At 37.9% G+C, this 22038-nt stretch overlaps 1 protein-coding gene across 1 annotated transcript in view; it reads left to right on the forward strand.

Annotated features, from left to right (window-relative positions):
- The window catches only part of TENM3 (teneurin transmembrane protein 3), a 592830-nt gene that overhangs the window by 414850 nt on the left and 155942 nt on the right, over nt 1-22038 (forward strand). Inside the window, exon 6 of the mRNA XM_057696894.1 lies at nt 17455-17693. Coding sequence (XP_057552877.1) covers nt 17455-17693 — 239 coding nt within the window. The remainder of the gene's footprint in view (nt 1-17454; nt 17694-22038) is intronic.

Here is a 22038-nt window from a genome sequence, read left to right on the forward strand (position 1 = left end):
TTGAACAAATATCTTTTATCGTTAAGTAGCTCTGTTCTCTCCAGGAATGAGGAACATATTTGTCTTAACTGGAATAATTATGTCTAATTTATCTTTATGTATTAGGTACTCCAAGCCATCATAGTTTTACCAGAATAAAATCTCTTTTTTTTTTCACGATTCCTGTCATTCAACAAAAAGTACGTGAATTTATGCAAGTCTGTTAATTTTGTTCTTGAAAAGAAAAAAAAATCTTCAAATTATAATGAAAGGCAACTATTCATATCCCTGAAACATTTAATTAACTAAAGTAATAAATGTTTGGAACGAATCCATAAAAGCCTTGATACATGCATTGTCTTCACATCAGTCAGAAGGTAGACCCCAGTTGTATTTAAGGTTTTTAAAGCTTTAGGTATCTTTTGAGTAAGATGAAGTTACTGTACAATAGAGTAGGAGTGTTATTTTGTTTCACTGAGGTGAACCAGTTTTCTTAATAGCAATTAAGATACCAAGAAAGTATGCATTAATCGTTTGCTATAGGCCTTAGATGATTTTTGAAAGCATAATTCCAACCAATTGCAAATACTGTATGCTCTGATAATGTTTGGTTTTGGATAACCAGCAATCTGTATAAAACATTTATATATGACAACCTTCATTTCCATAGTGCCTAGGGAAATGAATTCGTAATTACTCCTAACACATTTCTAGCCGCTTCTCTGAACATGATCAAAGTGAAAGGTCATCCGTGCCGTTACTCTGGTCATAGCGGATTACTGTGACTTAAGCATTATCTTTTTCTGGATATGACCTATTCATGTTGAGGCCCCTCTCTTCTTCCTCAGCAACTGTTTTTGGAAGTTTCTTTAAAAGATTCTTTGACTCTTCAGGAATGCTATCTGTGAAAATATGTTTCCATCATCTTTCCTTAATTGTGTGTGAGTTATCTCCGCTTAAACATCATTACTATGTGTCGATTTTATCTTTTCCTAGAATCTGTTGTCCAATTTTAAAACTATGTGTTTCTCTCTAAAATTTCATCCTCTGGTTTCATCACCAATTAATATATACCCTGTTGAAGACTATTGCTTTTCTTTTCCTGCGTTTCTTCATTTTGCCTTGACATTCTCGTGCCTATTTTCTTTCTTTCTCCTTTAATTTCAAACCTGAGCCTGTGTCCTATTAAACCAGTCTCAGAACCCTTTCTTCTTAACCCATTAAGATTAAATTCTTGAACATGCAGTTAACTAAGTTTCATAAATTCTATTTGATACCCTTCTGATTCTGCTCACTCTCTTTTCGATTTCTTAGCATCTCACCTCATATTCTGAACCACTTAAAATCCTACTACCAGAAGTCATCTTGTTCCAGTTACATCCTGCACTAATAGAATATTGCTTCTTTCTGATCATGGTGTACGAGACACCAGATCTGGGTTAAAAATCTCAACCTCCTACTAGCTGTATAACCTTGGGCCAAGGACTCATCCATTTTTACCCTGTTTTCTCATAAAATGGGTCTGATAATACGTCACACACATTTTATAAGGATTTGTTGAAATGTCATATGTAAAGTATCCGGCATTTTAGTGTCTTTTCTTTGTTCTTTTCTTGTGCTATACATTTAAAAATAAAATACTTGAGTTAGTATTTATAAATGTAAATGACAGCTACCAAGGCAGTGAAGGCAATGACAATTACCAAGAACTTACATGCTGATTAATTTTTGTGAGCAATTAGGTAGCCTTCTCAGTTTTGGAGCTAGGTATTTTGTTATTGTGAGAATAATCACTATATCCTCAGTTTAACTGGGGTGACGTCCTAGAGGAGATAAACTGTGAAGTATATTTTCGAAGACAGCGTTTGTTTTAGGAAAAATTAACAGTGATAATATGAGGAAGAAATTATCTGAGATGGTGGAGTAGTGATATTTCATAACATAAAGCAAAATGTGATTACTCATTTAGCAGATGTTTATGAAATGTTCTTGTATGAAAAACTTAAGTTTATTACAGAGGACATGTAAAAGGTGTGACTGCTTTTGAGAAAGGTTGAACTACATTCCAGAACAAATTTTAGGATTGGAATTGATCTTAGAGATTATCTAATCTTACCTTCTTTGTAAAGCCCATGGAGATTAGGTAACCTGCCTGAGATCCTATGATCACTAGCATTCAGCTAGATCTCAGGTCTTGAATTCATTACCTTTCCTTCTTGTAGTGTCTCCACATTTTTTTTTTATTACACCTGAAAGGGAAAAGTCAAGTACTCAACTCCAAAATATACATATTCATCAAATTAAAAATTACACGGTTGTAGCAGTATAGTAATCTTATGCATGTTATATACAAATATAAAACAAATCATTGAAAAGATGAAATTACATAAATAATATTTTAAAATAATTTTCTTTTGTCTGTTAAGTTTGTTCATTTAGTAAATTATTTATCAAATATACATTTATGAAATAATGATGTATCAAATATTAATCATACCTTAAACATTTTTCAGTCATATCTAACAATTACATATACCTCCTTTAGACAAATAAAAGTTGTATATATTTAGATTGTACAATTTGACTTTTTAAGGTACACAATGTGATATTTTATATACATATGTGTATGTATATACACATACATAACAGAGTTAATTAACACACCCATCACCTCACGTAGTTATCTTTTGTGTGTGTGTGTGTGTGTGTGTGTGTGTGTGTGTGTGTGTGTGTGGTGAGAACACCTAGGATCTACCTTTTAGCAAATTTAAAATATACAATATAGTACTATTATCTGTAATGACCAGGCTATTAGATCCCCAGAACTTATTCGTCTTAGAACTGAAAGTTTGTACCCTTTGACCAGCATCTCGCCAGATCCCCCTCCTCCCAGCCCCCGGCCTTGGCAACCACCATTCTGGTCTCTGGTTCTATGAGTTTAACTTTTTTAGATTCGACATATAAATGAGATCATACAGTATCTGTTGTAACTTGGCTAATTTCTCTGATGTTCTAGCAAACTAATTGGATGTGGTTGCATTTTCACATTTTTAAGTAAACGAGGACAACACCCACTAAAATACCATGTTTTGCAGACGTTTAAGCAGTTTAGAAAATTGAAAATTGGAATAGATGACAATCATTGTTCTTGGCAACAAAATTATATATTAATGGGAATAATTCCATACGTAAGTTTTAAAAATATTCTATCTAGACTAAGAGTTTCTTCAGAGAAGCAGTACTTTCTCACTCCTTCTTGAATACCATCTGTACCTTAAATGGACAGATAAATGATTTTTTCAAAATGAAATTCTCGTTAGCATACTACTGACAGCCGCCTGTCAGCACAGGAAAGGTCAGCAAATTTGGACCTGTCTCCATTTTGTATATTTAATCCATTTTTATGGTTTATGACTCTTTGGGATGCTTTGCCATGAGGGCACTGGCTAATCTTTATGTGATTAAAAAAGAGTTTCAAGATCACTCCACAACTCACCCCGAAGTGTTGTGAAGAACTGTGTGTTTACTTAATCACACACAAGCTGCAAAAACTAAAAGGTGAGGATGTTACTGGCAACTCCTCCTCTTGGTGAACTCTTTTCTATCTCTCAGGATACTTCGTGGACATGAGTGACTTCCCAACAAAAGGACGGGGTCAAGGTTCCACAGTCATCAGTGTATTCAATATTGTAAAAGCCTGATATCTTTTTTTTTTTATAAATTATTCGTTTATTTTTGGCTGTGTTGGGTCTTTGTTGCTGCACATAGGCTTTCTCTAGTTCCAGTGAGCGGGGGCTACTTTTCATTATGGTGTGCAGGCTTCTCATTGTGGTGGCTTCTCTTGTTGCAGAGCACGGGTTCTAGGTGCAAGGGCTTCAGTAGTTGTGGCACTCAGGCTCAGTAGTTGTGGTGCACAGGCTTAGTTGCTCTGCAGCATGTGGGATCTTCCCAGACCAGGGCTCAAACCCGTGTCTGCTGCATTGGCAGGCAGATTCTTAACCACTGTGCCACCAGGGAAGTCCCTCCCTCTTATTTTTTAAATAAGAGGTAAATACAGATAGAAGTGTGCTTTACACGTGCATTAGGGTACATAGCTCATATGGAGACTACTACTATGTTACATAACTGGTTAAGAACATAAGTTTTAAGGATAAAAAGTCATGGCTTTGTCCCTGTACTAACTGTGACAGGTTAAGGCTCACTTTTCTCATCTTAAAAAAGTGGATTTTACAATACACACAGAGTGGAGATTTTATGAAGTTTAAATTACATAATGTTTTCTTTGCACACAGTAAATAGGTCCTCAATAGGCTTTACTTAAACCACTCACCACTCTTTGGGCTGGCAGTTTTGTTTTGATTTGTTAAATACTGGTTGCTCACTGTCACACCTGTGATTGACTAGGATACTTTCAACATCTCTTAACAATCCCAGAATTCTTCATCAGCTTACATCGACACCTGAAATTCTCCTCTTTACCTAGATCACACTTCCTTCTCAAATTTATAGAAAGACCTTTGCTGAACAATTTTAAGCCATCAATAATTAAATGAATTAATAATTAAATAGACTAAATCTTGTTCAAATAGCACATAGGAATTTTAAGATCTTCTTTTTCATTTCCATTTTAATTTTAATGTATTTAGTATGTAATAACTGCCAACAGTAGTGTAATTGATATCTTAAGATGTAGGAAAATATCTAATATAGATTCGGGCATTTGATACCATGGCTACACAATTAAAATAAGTAAAATGTAACAAAGACTATTAAGCTATTTTAGCCATTTTGATAATGGTTAAAAAAATTCTGCATATTTAATCCAGTTGTTCAGTTTTTTTTTTAAGCTCTTAATTGGAATATAATTGCTTTACACTGTTGTGCCAGTTTCTGTTGTACAACAAAGTGAATCTGCTGTATTTACACATATATCCCCATATCTCCTTCCTCCCACGACTCTTTCCCACCCTCCCTATCCCAGCCCTCTAAGCCATCATCCATCATCGAGTTGATCTCCCTGTGTTATGCAGCAGCTTCCCACTAGCCATCTATTTTACATTGGTAGTGTACATATGTCTGTGCTACTCTCTCACTTCGTCCCAGCTTCCCCTTTGCCCCCCACCCGGTGTCCTCAAGTCCATTCTCTACATCTGCATCTTTATTCTTGCTGTCACTGCGTTCATCAGTAAGTTGTTCAGTTCTTAATGCTTCCAAGAAAACTCTATAACATGATTTTCTGTTTGATTATAGACATGTCTAAGTTAAAACAAGTTGTCACAAACATATTTTGCTTCCTATTGTAACCCTATTTGTTTTTTACAACTGTGGTTATACTTACATTTTATATTATATATCTCTTACTTGCTTAAGACTGAAAAGTAAATGTGTAAGAGAGTAAGGAATTCACTAAAATATATTTCTCGCAAATCACCTTAATACTCTCTAGAATTTTTCCTCCCAGTTTTCAGAGATCAATGAACACATCATGCTGTACTTACCAAGTACATGTTGTGTATTCACTATGATTACAAATTGATACAGAGGCAATTGCTAAAATTTATAATTATTAATACATTTATATTGCAATTTTTGGTAAAACATTATAAAACAACTTTTGTCTCAAACCTCTTTTTGTACAGCCACTAATAGCTCATATTAATTCAGGTAACAGCAGAGAAATGTATCTTGTTTATAACCTTTTCATTTAAGATATTCTTCTTGCTGGGATCACCTCCTAGTGTGAAAGTTGTCCAAAGATAATAGCACATCAATTCAAAAGTGTAATAGATTTGAGACCACAACATGCTATCAGCATGAAGTAGTTTATCAGTCTCACTAACTCACTGTGTCACAGCTAGAATCATTACATATTTGTTCTTTTGTTTTCATGTCAAAATATATAATTTACATTCTAATGCTGATTACTCACTTGGAAGATGTTTAATTTTCTTATTTAAAATATTTTGCTTTAAAATGCATACCATAATTAATTTAAAAGTAATAAAAGAAGAGGCATTTTAATTAGTAGGAGTCTAAAATATTTCCTTTTTTTGCAATTCAGGGATGCACAGCATATTACTTACTATAAAACATTTTCAATTAAATTTATAGCAATAATACCTTTATATTAGAAGCAAAATAATCCATTTTGAACAAGCCCTGTCCAATTCTTAGAAAATTTACACCCACACCCACACACATGCACACATCACCTTTTCTAGACTCGTCCTATTTAAAAATTAGCAGAAATTAAATGATCAAAATGCAAAGTGAAAAATATTGAGATTTAGTTTGTCATTGATTCACTCGAGGTAAATTTTATTTTTTCTTAACTGTTTCACCTTTTTATCAATCCTTGAGACAAGGCGTTTCCATTTTTAGATCCCATTTGTTAATTTTTTATTGTTAGTTGTAGCTTTTAGCAGATGCTACTGCTACCACAGTGGTTATTGAAGAAGTTCATTAAAAACTAGTCCTCCAAGTACTTTTTACTTTCCTCCTACCAGTTAAGTACTCTTACCTGGTTCTCTTCCTCCCACCTTTGAAAGCACGTTTTAAAATAATATCTAAAGGATGAAAGAAAAATCTTTACCTGCAGTAATGAGGATTCAGTGTGGGACTTCTTTTTTTCACTTATACTGGGTTTCTGCTCCCTCTGAACCTCAGTGAGAGAATTTTTTTTCATCATGTCTGCTGTGGATCAGAAGCTTCCACTGCTGTGGCCTTTGTCAGGGTGCGTGTGGAAGTGCACCCCACGTGGCCAGTGCTGGGGACAGCACCCTGATCACCAGGGCTTTGTCCTCAGCTGCTTCAAAGGAGAAGCGTTAGGAAAAACGCATGTTGTGCAGGAAAATACTCTTATTTTTTTCCTTCTCTTCAAAGTGGCAGATGTGTAAAGAGGTAAGGAGATTATATTTGGGAGTGCGTATACAGTGCTTTTAAAATATTTAGAATTGAGTTTTCCAGAAGTCTCTTCTAATAGATAAAGAGAATGAGTAGAGATAGCTCTTTCTTTCCTAGATAGATTTTAATCCAGGTAATACACTGAAGCAAAGTTTTTAGAGGAAATAATGAATATATAAAAACTACTCCAGCCAGAAAGGTTAAGAGTAGAGAAATAGCATTATCTGTATGAAAAAAAAAGTAGTGAAACCTTTTGGGAAGTTGTAAATACCCACAATGAATTATCAGCTAGACTTCTACATGACTCACAAATCCAAGTGTTAAGTTCAAAGAGAAAAGGAAAGAACGCCCTAAAAGAAGGTACTCGTAGAATAAGATAGTATGTTGCTGAATGTTTGATAAGCACATGGAAATACAGATAGTCTAGAAAACAAAGAAGAGCCAGGAGAGAATGGATGCTGGTGTCTCATTTGGAGCTAAAGTAAAGGCCAGTAAACATGGTAGATATTTAAAAGTAGCGATGAGATTAGAAAGGATGAAGAAAGCAATTTCTTAACAAACCAGATGAAACAGAAAGGGAAGAACAATGAAGGGGGGTATTGGAAGTAAAGAATTGAGTGAGATGACACAAAACAATGAAAAATGTTTAAGCCGTTTGATTCTGAGGTCAGATGGATTGCGCCTCATACTGTATAAATTCTATTTATTCCAAACTGACTACTTGAAGTGAGCTAGCAGCAGTGACTGTCTAAGTGGCAGTCTACCGAATTGCTTTTCTGTTTTGTTATACAATCTGGATGGGAGTCTTGAAGCTAAACTGAAGCTAAGAAACTAATACGCCTATACCTTTACCGCAGTGGTTCTCAAAGTGTGGTCCCTCAACCAGCAGCATGAGCAGCTGGGGTTCCACCCCAGACCTTCTATGTCTCAACAAGCCTTCCAGGGAATTCTGATGCAAAGTAAAGTCTGAGAACCACTACTTTAATGTATGTAATGGTCTCATAGTAAATTTCTGCACGTCAGTGGCCTACCCCTTGACTGTGTAAGTTCACAGGGCCTTACCAAAACCTGTGATTCCATGATCAGCCTGATGGAACCATTTCCTTGAGAAAGATAGTTGATTGCAGAACACTTTTTGCAATCTTACACAGATGTTAGTGTAGGTGGGCTTCTCCCTGAAACTTCTTAGCAGCCTCTGCAATCTCTTAGTTCCAGAATCTTCACAGAACTTCTGAGGGCCGTCTTCCTTGACTGATGGAGATTTCTTTCCAAACAGCTAGGTATTTAAGCACAGTAAGTAATTGCCTAGATGTGTCTGGATATCTATTGAGAATCAGTTGCTGAAAGGTAAGGAAAATGAACAGGAACCCAGCCTTGAATAGAAACAGCTAATTTTGTACATGGGCTTGTTTTCTTTAGTTTTCGTTTAACAGCTGCCAAAGATTTTGTATTTGCTTGCAACGTCATCCTAACGCACATCACGTAAATAAACTGCTTTTTCAAGTCTTTTAATCAGTTACAAACATATTGCTAAATATGTATTTCGCAGATAATCCAGCTGACTTTAGAATTGAAACGTCAGAATTTGATACTGAAAGTTCGAAAGACTGATATTGAAGCATAGGTTTTAAGGTTCAAAGTGCTTAGATAATAGTTAAGACCATCTTTCAGTTTTCTTTCTTATAAATATAAAATGACAGATATTTGGGGCTGTTTTAACTTCTGCGATATTTAATGTATATACTCTCAACAATAGACTACAAGTAGTTGAGTGATGGTGGGCAATGTGGATGATAACACACAATAATTAGATTTTGTATATTTTGAAAATTTTTAGAAAGTATTTTATCTTAAAATGAATTCCAGGCAATCATCCATTGTTTTGGCATCATCAACGGACTAAAACTATCTTGAACTCAGTAGTTAATTTTAGCCTTCATATATTACCAGGTAAATTTAATCCACAAGTGCGGGATTCATTTGCTTTAACTCTGAAAATGTCATTTCGGAAGAGTCGTTTGATGTTGAGGAAATCTTATGAGACCTTTAATAAGCCTCTTAAACCCAGAAAGTTATATTTTGCCGGAAGGAAAAAGAACCTATGCCTTAAAATTTCCTTAGCTCGTAAGTGAGAACTCTGGATTCTGAAAAGGTTGTAAATTTGGCCAAATATAGCCAGTCTTTCTTCTTACTGACACATTGTCTTTGAAATCAGCGCATCCAATGTGAATCAAGCAATCTATATTCTAGGTAAAATTTTTATTGATTTGCCTAGAAACATAAATAGAAGGCAAGGCATCAAGTCATTTAAACAGTTCACATCTAGTTTGGTATAAATTACTCTCTCTGTGCAACAAAGACTATCAGAAGAGGAAAAAAGCATCAACACTTCCTATGCAATAGAGCCTTTCTCCCCATAAGATGTAACAGGTTTTAGACAATAGAAATATTTTTCCAGGGGTCTGTATGTCACCAGTAAGGGTTTCAGCCGTGCCTTAGGGACAGAAACTGAACACCGACTTCTGTTCTCATTTCATTCTAATCATTGCTTTGTTTGCTCATCTCCCAAAAGATTCTTAACACTGTATAAAACATTGAAGAAAAAAACCCTCTTTTCTATGAAGATGACCAATTATGAAGTTAATCTAATCAAAATTTCATGCAGTGGTTACACACCTTCTTTTTGACTTTTATCTTCTATCCTAATGTCCCACTGAGTAAATGACTCACACGGCTTTGAATGCTGCTGTAACACGTCTTCCAGGGATGCTTCTCATTTGGTCTCTATGATTTCCAGCTTATTAAACCATGTTCTTGATTTCAGAGGAATAGCATGATTATATTAACCTCCGGAACAAAAGACTAGTATTAACCTGTTTGTTTCCCGGTGACGCTTGCAATTTCATTATATCTTATAACTTGTTTAATTTTGTACTCAATAAAATGAGCACTGAATAAATGAATATTACGTATAACATAATAGAGAAAGGCACGTTTAAATTTACTCAAAAAATCTGATTATTTTGCCACTAAAAATCTTAATGATAGTAAGTGTGGTGGTGATTACTTTGAAGGACAAAATCAATCAAAAGTGAAGAGTTACCAAGGAACAAAGCATACCTCCTAAGAGATTGACTAAAAGAGCAAAACACATTATCAGATGCAATTGTCAGTGGCCTGAGGTAAGGGTAGGTAGAAATGAAGACTAGACGTATAGGAGTAATTCCGTGTACTGTGCAGGTGCAGTATTTAAAACATGACATTTCACTTGAGAGTAGAAGAAAATTTGAAATGGAAATGTTACTTGTGCCCATTCTCAGCTTCTGCCAAACAAATAAAAAAGAGGAAGTTGAGGTATAAGAACTCAGAAGAACTTCTCCACCCTGGCAAAAAAAAAGAAAAAAAGAGAGAGCGAGGATAAAAGCAAAGGAGAGGTGCTGTAAAGGAAAGAAGGAAAGATTCTCCGACAGGTTGAATACTGGTGGGAGGCAGGAAAGAAGGGGAACTGAAAATTACCCCTAAATCTGTCAGTTAGAGAGACTCGAGGGTTAGAGTTACCAACAGTCACCAAAAGGTGGGAATGGGGACAGCAAAAAAAACGAGGAGATGCAGGCTTTGTCCCTATTAATTGTTTTTCTTTTTTTTTTAATTTTTATTTTATATTGGAGTATAGTTAGTCTACAATATTGTGTTAGTTTCAAGTGTACAACAAAGTGATTCAGTTATACATATACATATATCTATTCTTTTTCAGATTCTTTTCCCATATAAGTTATTGCAGAGTATTGAACAGAGTTCCCTGTGCTCTACAGTGGGTGGTTGTTGATTACTTGATATATAGCTGTGTATATATGTTAATCCCAATCTCCTAATTTATCCATCTCCCCTCCACGTTTTCCCCTTCAGCAACCATAAGTTTGTTTTCTAAGTCTGTGAGTCTGTTTCTGTTTTCTAAATAAGTTCATTTGTATCATTTTTTAGATAGTAATTTAAAATGTGTGACATGACCCCCGAGAAAGATGCATCCCAGAATCTATTAGAAATGCACACTAGAACCGAAGGTGGAAAGCTGAAATGAAAAGGTTGATCTGAAGGCAGATCAACAAAGAAATGGATCTTTCAACCTCAGAAGGAAAAGGAGCGACTATTAATTGCGCTTAATACCGAGCGATCCTCCCCATTTGTGTTTTCTCTGCCTCATGGCCTTACAGTTAATGATGCCACGCGGTTCCACGGTGCTTGTCTGTTTGTTGTTGTTAATAGAATCCCCCTCAAGATTCCAAAGCCACAAAGCAACTGTTAGTGTTTGGTGACCTCCTGCACCAGCTGTCTTTGGGGCTTTGAAATTGATTTTCCACATCCCAGTCTCTGATAGTCTCTCTTCAAGTGGCATCTCTAGTTCATCACCAGAGTGAAAACGGTGGCACAAATAGCCAAGGAACTGGAGGCAGGCACCACGCAGGGCATCATTAGAAACATCAGAACAAAATCAGCCTGCTCCCGTGTGCTCTGTGTTACAAAGAAGCTGCTGCTTTATTGCCGAACACAATGGGGGGATATTCTCACAGGATCTGCTTGTTTCGTTCCCAAATATGGTCTGAGAAGGAGAGAAAATCTCTGCCTTTATTCTCCAAACCTCATGTGGATGCCGGGTCAAAAGCATATGTTTTTGATAGTAATTTTTGCAGAATTTTTGATATGTGACCTGGCGAAGAGTCACAGGGTGGGAAAGATTGGCATGACACACAGAAGTAGGCGCCTTAGAGAGAATTTGGTGATAAAAGAATTTTCTGGAAACTCATTGTATAGCTTTCATGTAGCTGAATTCCAGTATTCATTTATTTGTTTGTTTATTAAATATTTGTGGAGCTCTAGACATAAACTAAGCATTGTGTTTGACCTTGGAATAGCTTTTTTAAAAATCCTGGGCTTAAAGATACACATAAGTCACAAAATACACTGTCAGTGTTTTGTATTTTCTGTATTGCAGTGGAAAGGACAATGTTGACTTTGGAAAGACGGCATCCTGTCTGAACCTAAAAATGGACAGATTCCTACCAGATCTGAAACCAAATGTTCTCTATAGAAAGTATGTTGACATAGACCTTTTCTACTAGTCTAGTTAATGTCTGAGAGGTTTTACATGTGTATTTTAAGGTAACTATTTTGAGGCCTTAATGATTCCCAAAGGAATCATCCTCATGGTGAATGTGGTTTCAAAATACATCAGTTTAAGCAGTCTTTATGAATTCTTTCTATACTTACGTACTAGAAAGCCAGCTGAAAATATTGAAGACCAATTATTCTAAAGTATAATTCATGGGTGATTGGTTTCTCTTTCAATGTTTTGTTTCTTTATTTACTATGCACATATATCTCCAAGGCACTAATTTGATGCCCCCCCACCAAATGAATAGTCATTTAGACAGAAGAAGGGGAAATGCACTTCTGAGGTTTAAAGTCAGTGGCCAAAAAACAAAACAAAACAAACAAAACAACAATCAAGTTCTGTTTTCTCTTGCAGCAACAAAGGTAAATTTACATATTAAGTTAGAAACTCTTTGAAAATAAAGAGTCTTCAGTTCCACTAACCTTGATGAGCAGTGTATTTTTGAGTAATATATTTTTGTTTTCAACAATATCTCAAAGTTACATTGTTCTCTAAAAAATGGGATAATTTCATAGTGGTTCAAGCCTAATTCTTGAAAGAGTTCCTTGCCAGCGTCACCAAAGCAGATGGACATCATGTGCTGATACCACAGATTTAGGAAATGGAAACACAGGTGGCTAGTTTGAAGTCGGTGTGCATGTGGCTACTTGTCTTGGTCCATCTTTCCAACGTTAAAGCTAAAATCACAATCTGTAGTGGCCCACAGGCTGAGGTTCAAATCCCATTTCCCATTGAGAAAGGACCCAGACCACTTTGAATAAAGCTATAACACATTTAACACATTTTTCCAGGTTCAGGTTTGCTATAGTTTCCAACTTTTATTTGTTTTTATTTCATCATTTGTTTATTAGCCGAGGGTCTTTGTCCCAGGTACTTAATTTCTACAAGACTCACTGTCCACATCGGCACAATAGTCACCATTTTATTATTTTACAATATTTATGGAGCAAAAATTATGTACCAGGGACATTCTAAGTCCTGAAAATACTTCCAGGTGAATGAGACTTTGTGGAGTTTATGTTCTAACAAGAGAAGACAGACCATAGATTTATGCAGTAGATGTACCATTCGTATCCATCAATTTAGTATGCCAGACAAACAATGTTGCTTTTTTATTTTTCCATCTCTATGTTATTTGAAACCCTCATCCCTAGAAGCTTTAGCTGGGTGATTTGGATCTCTCCCTCTCCCACCCCACCCCCGACTCGATGCTGTGAGCACAGCGGGGAGCTCTCCGGGTACCCGAGTCTTCACCAAGATGCTGAGTGTTCATGCTGTCTGTTCCCTCGTTATCCATCGCAGTGTTACTGCTGCGACAGACGCGTTCCTGTCTGGGAGGCCCTTGCAGTCCAGTGGTACACTCTACCCTTTCTCTGCTACTCTTGAAGCCATGGAGGTCATTCTGCTTCCTACGAATCACGCTGAGACGCAGGAATCTCAGGGAGGTTCTCCACAACTGCATCACCTCGACTCTCCACCCAACAGTTTTCTCTTGGGGATCCTGTGACCTCTGCAGGTCTTCATCTGAAGTTTAAGGACGGGCTTCTTCTACTCCCAGGGCCCCTGATCCACTCTGTGTTCTCCACTTCTTTCTCCAGGACTCCACCGGGGGAGCCAGCAGCAGGGTCTCCGTCTCCTAGGCACATACCCTTCCCCCCCATTTCCTTCTTCCTAGCCCTTGATGAGAAAATTGTCTAGTCTAAGGGGAATCTTTATGTCCCAAATTCAATTTCTTTTCAATATTCTGTTTATATCCAAACGCGTTCTATTTCTGCTTTCCCCTCAGAAGTTCGTCATGGTGCCAAAGACTAAGGCAAGGGGTGTGTCTTTGGCCATGGGCCAGCATACTGGTTGCTGTTCAGATGCTGCTTGTTTCCGTGTGCTTGGCTTCATCAGGTAGCTTGCTCTGCTATTTCCGTACCCTCAATCGCGCTATGGAGGTGCAGAGAGAGCCTCAGGCTCCTCTAGAGACCCCATCCCTCATTCCCTCCCATCACCTACCTCCCCGCCCCTCACCCCCTCCGGTGCTGCCTACGAAGCCAAGAGGTGCTGCCTCCGAAGCCGAGATGGGGCTTCTCTCACTGGGCCCTGTCGAATCCTGTCCTCTCATCAGCTCCCCTTGGAGCTCTTCCAGCTGCCAGTCTGAAGATATTCTCCCCGTCTGGAGAGAAACCCCTTTTTCATCTCACACAGTATTTCTCCCAAACATTCTGGTTATATCAGTCCATTTCACCCAGTAGACTGGGCTTTGGGAAACTGTCAAGACACTCAGGCTATTTCTACTTCTCCTGTCTCAGCTGCTGGAATTGAGGGAGGGGAGGCAGTGCAAAGACGGGGGAAATTTTAGGAGGAAAACACGCACATTTTAAATAGCATTAAAAAATTTTACCCACCATCCAAGTAAACACATAGACAAGACAGTAACTGATTGTAATAAGCATTTTGAAGGAAACAAGCGTGAAGATATGATGGAAAGTAAAGGGAACGTGGCTTCACTAGGATCTCTGTCTAGTTGCATGCATCTTTCCAGCCTTGCCTCTTCCTTCTCCAAGAGGGCTGCATATGCATCCTTCAGAATGCTTTGTTAATATCCTTTCCAACGGTGTAGAGGAAATCGTCTGTTGCTGTGGGCCGCTGGGCCCCCTTGCTCACTCTTCATGTGTAATCCTAAAAAAAGTGAGAAGCTCAATTAGGGGGTCAGCTGCAGCTCTCAGGCCAGATCCAACCTGTCGCCTGTTTTTGTAGTGACCATGAGCTAAGAATGATTTTTCCATCTTTCAGTGATTGAAAAAGTCAAAAGAAGAGTGTTTCATGACATGGGAAAATTACATGAAATTAAAATTGCAGTGTCCATAAATCGTTCCATTTGCATGCAGCCGTAATCAATTGTGTACCATCTATGGCTGTCACTGTAGAAGCAGCGCTGTGATGGTATGGCCAGAAAAGCTTAAAATATGTGCTATTTGGTCCCTTACAGAAAAAGGTTGCCTGCACCCGGTCTAGATGGTTGGGTTCCTCCCTGGCACCATATAGTCCATCTTCTCATGCAGAGGATGTGCCCTCCCATGTGTGGAATTGCCAATGTCAAATTTGTAACCCAGGGAATTCATTTTGTAGACATTGGTTGTGAGGGTGTTATATGTTGAACTGGGGCTTAAAGTCTTCAAATGATGCCTTTGGGTCTTTTGGAATAGATTCCAGTGTGTGAATTTGAGAAGACTGGTGCCGGATGTAAACACATCACATGTGTTATTACTTCATTTAATCCTCATAAAATGCCTATGTAGTAGGTACTATTATTATTCCCATTTTATAGATGATAAAGGCACAGCAAATTTGAGCGACTTAGAAATGCCATCCAGCTAATTAAAGGTGAAGTCTGGATTTCAGTCTAGACAGTCCAGATCCAGAGCCCACATTCTTGGTAATTATGCTGAATGTAAATATGGTAGTAGGTGCTAAAAGTACTGCCTCCAACATACCGTTTAATTCAGGTTATAAACTTTAAAATTTGCTTTATGAAGTCGTTCCATGGGGAAAATGCATTCACAATACAGTCACTAGTAAAATGTATAGAAGTAGTTACTTATTTGCATCTGTTCTAATTTTGTGGTTGACAAAGCATTTTTAGATGCATTAACTTGTTTACAACCCTGTGAGATATGTAAACCATTAGCCTCATTGTACAGATGAAAATAGGATCATGAAAGTAGGAAATGTTAGACCAGGAACTTAAACCTCAATCTTCTGGTTTCTAATCTAGAATTCTTTCTGCTACACCTGTTAGGCAAATTTTCATGAATTTTTACCATATCTGTACACCAGCTACACTATTATTCACATAATAACTTTCTGGAAATGGACTCCTTGTAACTTAAATACCTAGTTAGGCTTTCCTAAGCAATAATATACGTAAAATTATGAGTTTGATTCTTTTTATGTTTCTGAAACACTTACGTTGTGCTTCCTGTATTCCAAGTACGTTACAGTAAATATTAACTCATTTAAGCCTCATAACAACCCCCACAATTAGATACTATTACTTTCTGTATTTTCCAGATGAAAAAACCAAAACACAGAGAGGTGTTAAATATCTTGCCCAAGGACACATACCTAGTGTAGTAAAGCAGGATTTGAACCTCAGCAGTCTAGTTCTGTCCTTTTAACCCCTTCACTTGTCTGATATATCTATTTTCTAATACCCATTAAAATCAGTACATAGTATTATTATTTAAAATAGTCAGCAGTGTCCGATCTAAAATCATCTTGCATAAAGACTGTATTGTAGCATGGTGGAATATTCCAGATTATTTCCTATAGCCTCCTGTGTAGGAAAGAGAGAGCAGAGTCTGTTGACTTCATCGGATGTGTTATTAGGGAAAATAACAGCAATGTTAGGACACAAACTAAATACACAATAAGATACGAGCATAATATGGAATGCACTCCATGAAAAACATGACGCTTTTTTCTAAATTTGGGGACTTTTACTGTGAATAGATATCTTAAAACTAGTCATCTTTCCTAAAGAATTCCCTGCACAGTACTCCTTTCACGTGATCATTCCGTTTCTGCTTAAATGTTTTCAAAGTAAGAGAGCAGGCCACTTTTAGAGGCAGTTTGCCTCACTGCCGTTCGGCTCAAGTCATTAGGGAAGCTTTCTGTAGTTGATCTAAAAACCTGCCTCACTAACCTCTTCATTTATTTAGGTTGATTTTAGAAAATGTTCTGTGATTCCTTTCTTTCTCTATCCCTCCCTCCAGCCGATTGACTTTCCTGGTTAGCTTTGACATAAGCTCAAGATAAAATTAGTTTGCCTCCCTTGAGCACTGGCCAGCTGCCTGTGGCCAAGCTTGGCAGTACCCATTGGGGGGTGGGGGTGGGAGGGAAAGGTCAGGATCAGAATGTTTCCACGCACGTCCAGAAAAGAAATCAGTCCGCACCACGTGATCATGCCTGCCTGTGTTTGTAGGAGCACATAGTCTCAGATAGAGCAAATCCACATGTAGCTGTGAAGTAATACAGTTACTTACTCTTCTTATGTGAAATGTGAAGCTGTCCTGAAGGCAATTCATAAAGGGAACTCCCAGAATGGTTTTGTGCAGGAAATGGTATGATTAGAACAACTCTGCAGTCTCTCAAGACACCTACCTGAAGGGACAGTCATCGTTTGTGGGCTTAACTCCTCCTGTATTCATGAAAATCAGTCTCTTTCATCCCAGAGTCATTTTTCTGAGTTGGGTTTTCTGATTACAAGATTTTCTTAATTTCGTATTTTTTGAATTATATGCAGTAAATGGTTTTAAGCGAGAGGCAGAGAGACGAGAGCTCATGACTCGGCATCTCTGTCTCTCACATTTTAATAGATTTGTATCTTATAATGATTTTTTCCTGTCCCGCAGGCATTTCCTATTCAAAACAGGAACAGGGACGACGCCACTGTTCAGCACCGCAACCCCAGGATACACAATGGCATCTGGCTCTGTTTACTCGCCACCTACTCGGCCACTACCTAGAAACACCCTATCAAGAAGTGCTTTTAAATTCAAGAAGTCTTCAAAGTACTGTAGCTGGAAATGTACCGCCCTGTGTGCTGTAGGGGTCTCAGTGCTCCTGGCAATACTTCTATCGTATTTTATAGGTAAGAACACGTTTCTAGAACTCTTTCATCTGTAAATAGGGATGTTACATGATTGTTTGGTTGGCTTTACGTATTTATTTGGTCAAGGCATGTATTCGGAGGTTATATGTCGTGGGGGAGAAGTTGGTACTCATATATGATAAATCGCAGAGTATTTTAAGTAATTGCCATCCTATGTCGATAAATGGAAAAGCTGCCTTTGCGTGAGGCATGAGGTCTGTCTTGGACACACACTAGAGCGTCCCCTTGTGTTGGATTTGTCCCTTGTGAGATATGGGCAGTTCTGTGACATTTCATGTCCAGGAAATAATTGATGCGCTTGCAAGAATGAGCTCTGTGCAGGAATCTCCTTCAGGGTGGGGGTCAGTAGGGAGTCTTCTGCTCCTTGTGATGTTGCTCTTCTTTCAGCCAACTCAGCCGTCTAAATGCAAACCCCGTCACTCAGGGCCAGCCCCGTGCGCTCAGAAACACTCTCCAGAGAACCGGGCATCCATAAACAACGGCTGCATTGCATACGCGCTCCTCTACGTGGATTTTCCAGGTTTCCGATGTAGTGTTGATCATGCTTTTTTGTCACCCAGATGATGGGAGCTGCTAAGAGAAGTTGTAAATATGCCTTTTCTTTAACTGTTTCAGAACATAGATGAGCCTTCACACTGTTGGAAAATTGCTCATTCAAATGCCAGAAATGACCACATCCGATCTTGATCTGCTTCTAAGTGTAGGGAAAGGCCCGCTGCATCGAAATGCGAGTGGTATCCACGGAGATAAATCACAGGCTGTGTGTTTTGCCAACAAGAACAACAGCCAGTGATGCTTCCTCAAGTTTACAAAGTGATTTGTGATGCCCCATGAAATTCTGTAGAGTATCACGGGGTTGTCTGTAGAATAGTTTGACATTTTTGCAGTGAACCGGTTTCTATCATTAGCCACAATACTCCTTACTTATAAATTATGTCCTTTGGAAAGTGAAATAACCATTTGGAGTCACATCATTTGAGAGGAAAATAGAATTTTAAAGCATGAAGGAACTTAGAGATGTGAATCAGGGGTGGCAACTTGGTGGCATGTGACATATTATGACTTCCGATTCTTTGACCGTGGCCAACATCACTGATGATCCCGGGCACCCTTTCCCACTAAACCTGCACACGGCCTCGTTATCCTTATCCCAGGGCTTTGTACAGCCACTGTTCATCAGACATGAAAGCGAGATGAAACCTTTCTGTCGTTTTTCAATTTAACTCCCTCCTTGTAAAAGTGGTCAAACCAGGGACCAAAAGGATTGTCCCTTGGCCGAGATCACACACTAATGATGTATTGCTGTGCTGTTTCGTAACACTCGAGGTACACGAAGAATGTCACGACAGCAAAAATCAGTATTCACAGACGGGATTCAGCTAGAAAGTGTCCAGCCATTAAGAGCATCTCTTCTGGTTAACTATATACATTATTTGTATCTGTCAGCAGCATGCTGCTAAAGAATTTTAAGTGGTTTCTGAAATGCACCGGTCGCAAATGGGATGTAATAAATTAAGAATATGTATTTGTAGGGGATTTTTTTTTTTACTATAGTACATGCCAAACAGAGAGATAAGTACTGTGTAGGATCGGAATTCGGTATCTGTGTTGTCGATATGTCAGGGGACATCCTTTCTGATCATAAGTACCTGTGTTTTACTAGTTGTTAAATATTTTTAATATCAACCCTGATACCATTTAGTTTTATTTACATTGCATAACTAGGAAGAAAAACAGCATTTTAATGTGAGGTCAGATCACTATTATTTGTGAGCCTTGTACTCTTTTCAAGGATCCATCAGTGAATAGAAATGAATATCAGACTCCTAAATAAAAACTCAAAATGTTACTTTTTTTCAAATTTCTCGTTTTTACTGTTTAGTGGTTAGCATCCTACTTTACGATTACCAGTGGCACTGTTGTAAATGTCTCTCTTTGATTTTACTTTTCCCCACATGGAAACATACAAATTATATAGTTAATATACTCATGTACTCTTGTCAGTTCAACAGATATTTGTTGAACATTTGTTAAGATTTAGTTCCTGTGCTAGAAGTTAAGGTGATACAATTGGGTCTTATCTGGCAAAAATTACTTTTATCATCAAAGAATTATCTCATCCTTTTATTGCTTTCATTAAGTACAAATATACTAAGAATTTTCACTGGTCTTCCTGTGCTTCAGTAACTAACACTAACATAATGATTTTGTTGTTGTTTAGATCAGATAAAGAATTTCATTTCTTCATCAGTTAGCATGATAAATCTTTTCGAGAATGAAGATACTGCTTGTACCCTTGAAAAAAAGAATAGGGCACTTCTGTCCCTGGGAAGGCTGTGCTTTTCTATTGAGTGTGTGTGAAGGAGAGAGGGAGGTCTGTCCAGTCAGATCAGCCTGATAAACCCCCGAATCAATGGGGAGACCAATGTTATCATCAGATTGACCTCACAACCTTTAACAAAAGTGCAGCCATCCTTAAATTTTCTGGTTTCTGTTCCCTTAGCGGTCTCCTTCCCTCATACTGACTGTCAGTATAAAGTCAAAGCCTTAAGAAATAAGTAAAATAAAAGGCCTGGGGAATTATTTCTCTCCTAGAATTTTCTTTTCCACCTTCCAGTAAGCTCATGAGAAGTTATGAGACTATAGCATTAACAACAAGTCTCTTCTCTAAGATAAAATTATCTCAGGATAGTCAGAAAGGGAGGGAAGGAGGGAGAGAGGGAGGGAGGGGGACAGACTTTGCTGTTTGGTTGGTTTTCTTATTCCTATAAAAAATTTCAGAGACTAAAGAAATGCCAAAAAAGAAAGTGGAAAATAATTGCTATAGGTCAGTGTTACATCTTTGCATAGATAACCACTGTTAACTTTTTGGTGTCTACCTGTTCATATATTTTTCCATGCATATATACACCTAGAGTGCTGTATTTTTAATGCATTTTGCACCAGGCTTTCTCATCTATCGTTCATTAAACATCATTGAGCACCTATTTTTAATTAACCAGTTTTCAAAAATGCAATGACTATTTACTTTGTGTGTGTGTGTGTGTATGTGCAGCTGTGTTTGGTCAACCAAATTTTTGATCAGAATAAACTCTTTGAAAGAAATTTTCTGTGCCAAAGGGTAGGCATGTCTTAAATTTTGCAAACCATGGCCAAGTTACCCTCAGTTTACACAACTACCAACGTGATGTATTAGCGATATTTTAAATTCTTGGCAATCTCTTAGGTTGAAACATTTTATTGTTGTTTTCATTTCTTACTAGTAGGGCTGAATATCTTTTCAAATGCTTATTGACCATTTGGTTTTTTTTAATGTATATTTATGAATAACGTAGTTTCCCCCATTTTTCTTTTGGGGCTTTTGTTCTTTTTTTGTGGGGGTGGGGAGTTGCACATGTTTATTAAGGATATGAGTCAATTGTCATATATTATATATTCTTCCAATTTATTATGAACTTTGCTTTTGGTTTTCTTGCCATATACCTTATAGAATTTTTTAAGTAATCAAAGTTATCATTTTTTTCCTTGTAATTTCTAATGTTCATGTTATACCTATAAAATTCTTGTTTACTCCAAGTATTATTTTTCAAAAGTCACTTAAATTTTCTTCTGGTACTTTTATGGTTTTTCAGCAGCCATTTGTTTATGACTGTGTTGGGTCTGCTGCACGGGGGCTTTCTCTAGTTGCGGAGAGCAGGGGTTACTCTTCATCGTGGTGCACAGGCTTGCCATTGCAGTGGCTCCTCTTGTTGCAGAGCATGGGCTCTAGGCACGTGGTCTTCAGTAGTTGCGGTACACGGGCTCAATCGTTGTGGCACACGAGCTTAGTTGCTCCGTGACATGTGTGATCTTCCCAGCCCAGGGATCGAACTCGTGTCCCCTGCATTGGCAGGTGGATTCTTAACCACTGTGCCACCAGGGAAGTCCCTCAGTAGCCATTTTTAAGTCAGCATTTTTCCGGGCACTCCACTAGGTGTCAGAGTTTCAAATTAGCCCTTCATTCTAGAAGCTCTCAGTCAAGTGAAAAAGACATGTATACAAACAAACTTTTAACATTACATGCTTTCATAGCAACTTGTTCCAAATGAGCAAATTTAAAAAAAGGAAAGGAAAGAAGGACACACCTGCCCCTGGCTGAAGATGTTGGGGAGAGACTTGATCTAGCAGGTGACACTTGAAAGATGCAGTGGAGTTCGGTTCACTAGGTTTGACAGCAGAGTAGTTGGTGGCAGGTCACCTTGAGAAGAGGTCATCCAAGGCGTGCAAAGAAAGAGGTGTAAAATATCCACAGTAGGGCACGTGGAGGCTCTCGGTGTGCCAGAGT

Source organism: Hippopotamus amphibius, chromosome 10, assembly GCF_030028045.1.
Source record: "Hippopotamus amphibius kiboko isolate mHipAmp2 chromosome 10, mHipAmp2.hap2, whole genome shotgun sequence".
NCBI classification, from domain to species: Eukaryota; Metazoa; Chordata; class Mammalia; order Artiodactyla; family Hippopotamidae; genus Hippopotamus; species Hippopotamus amphibius.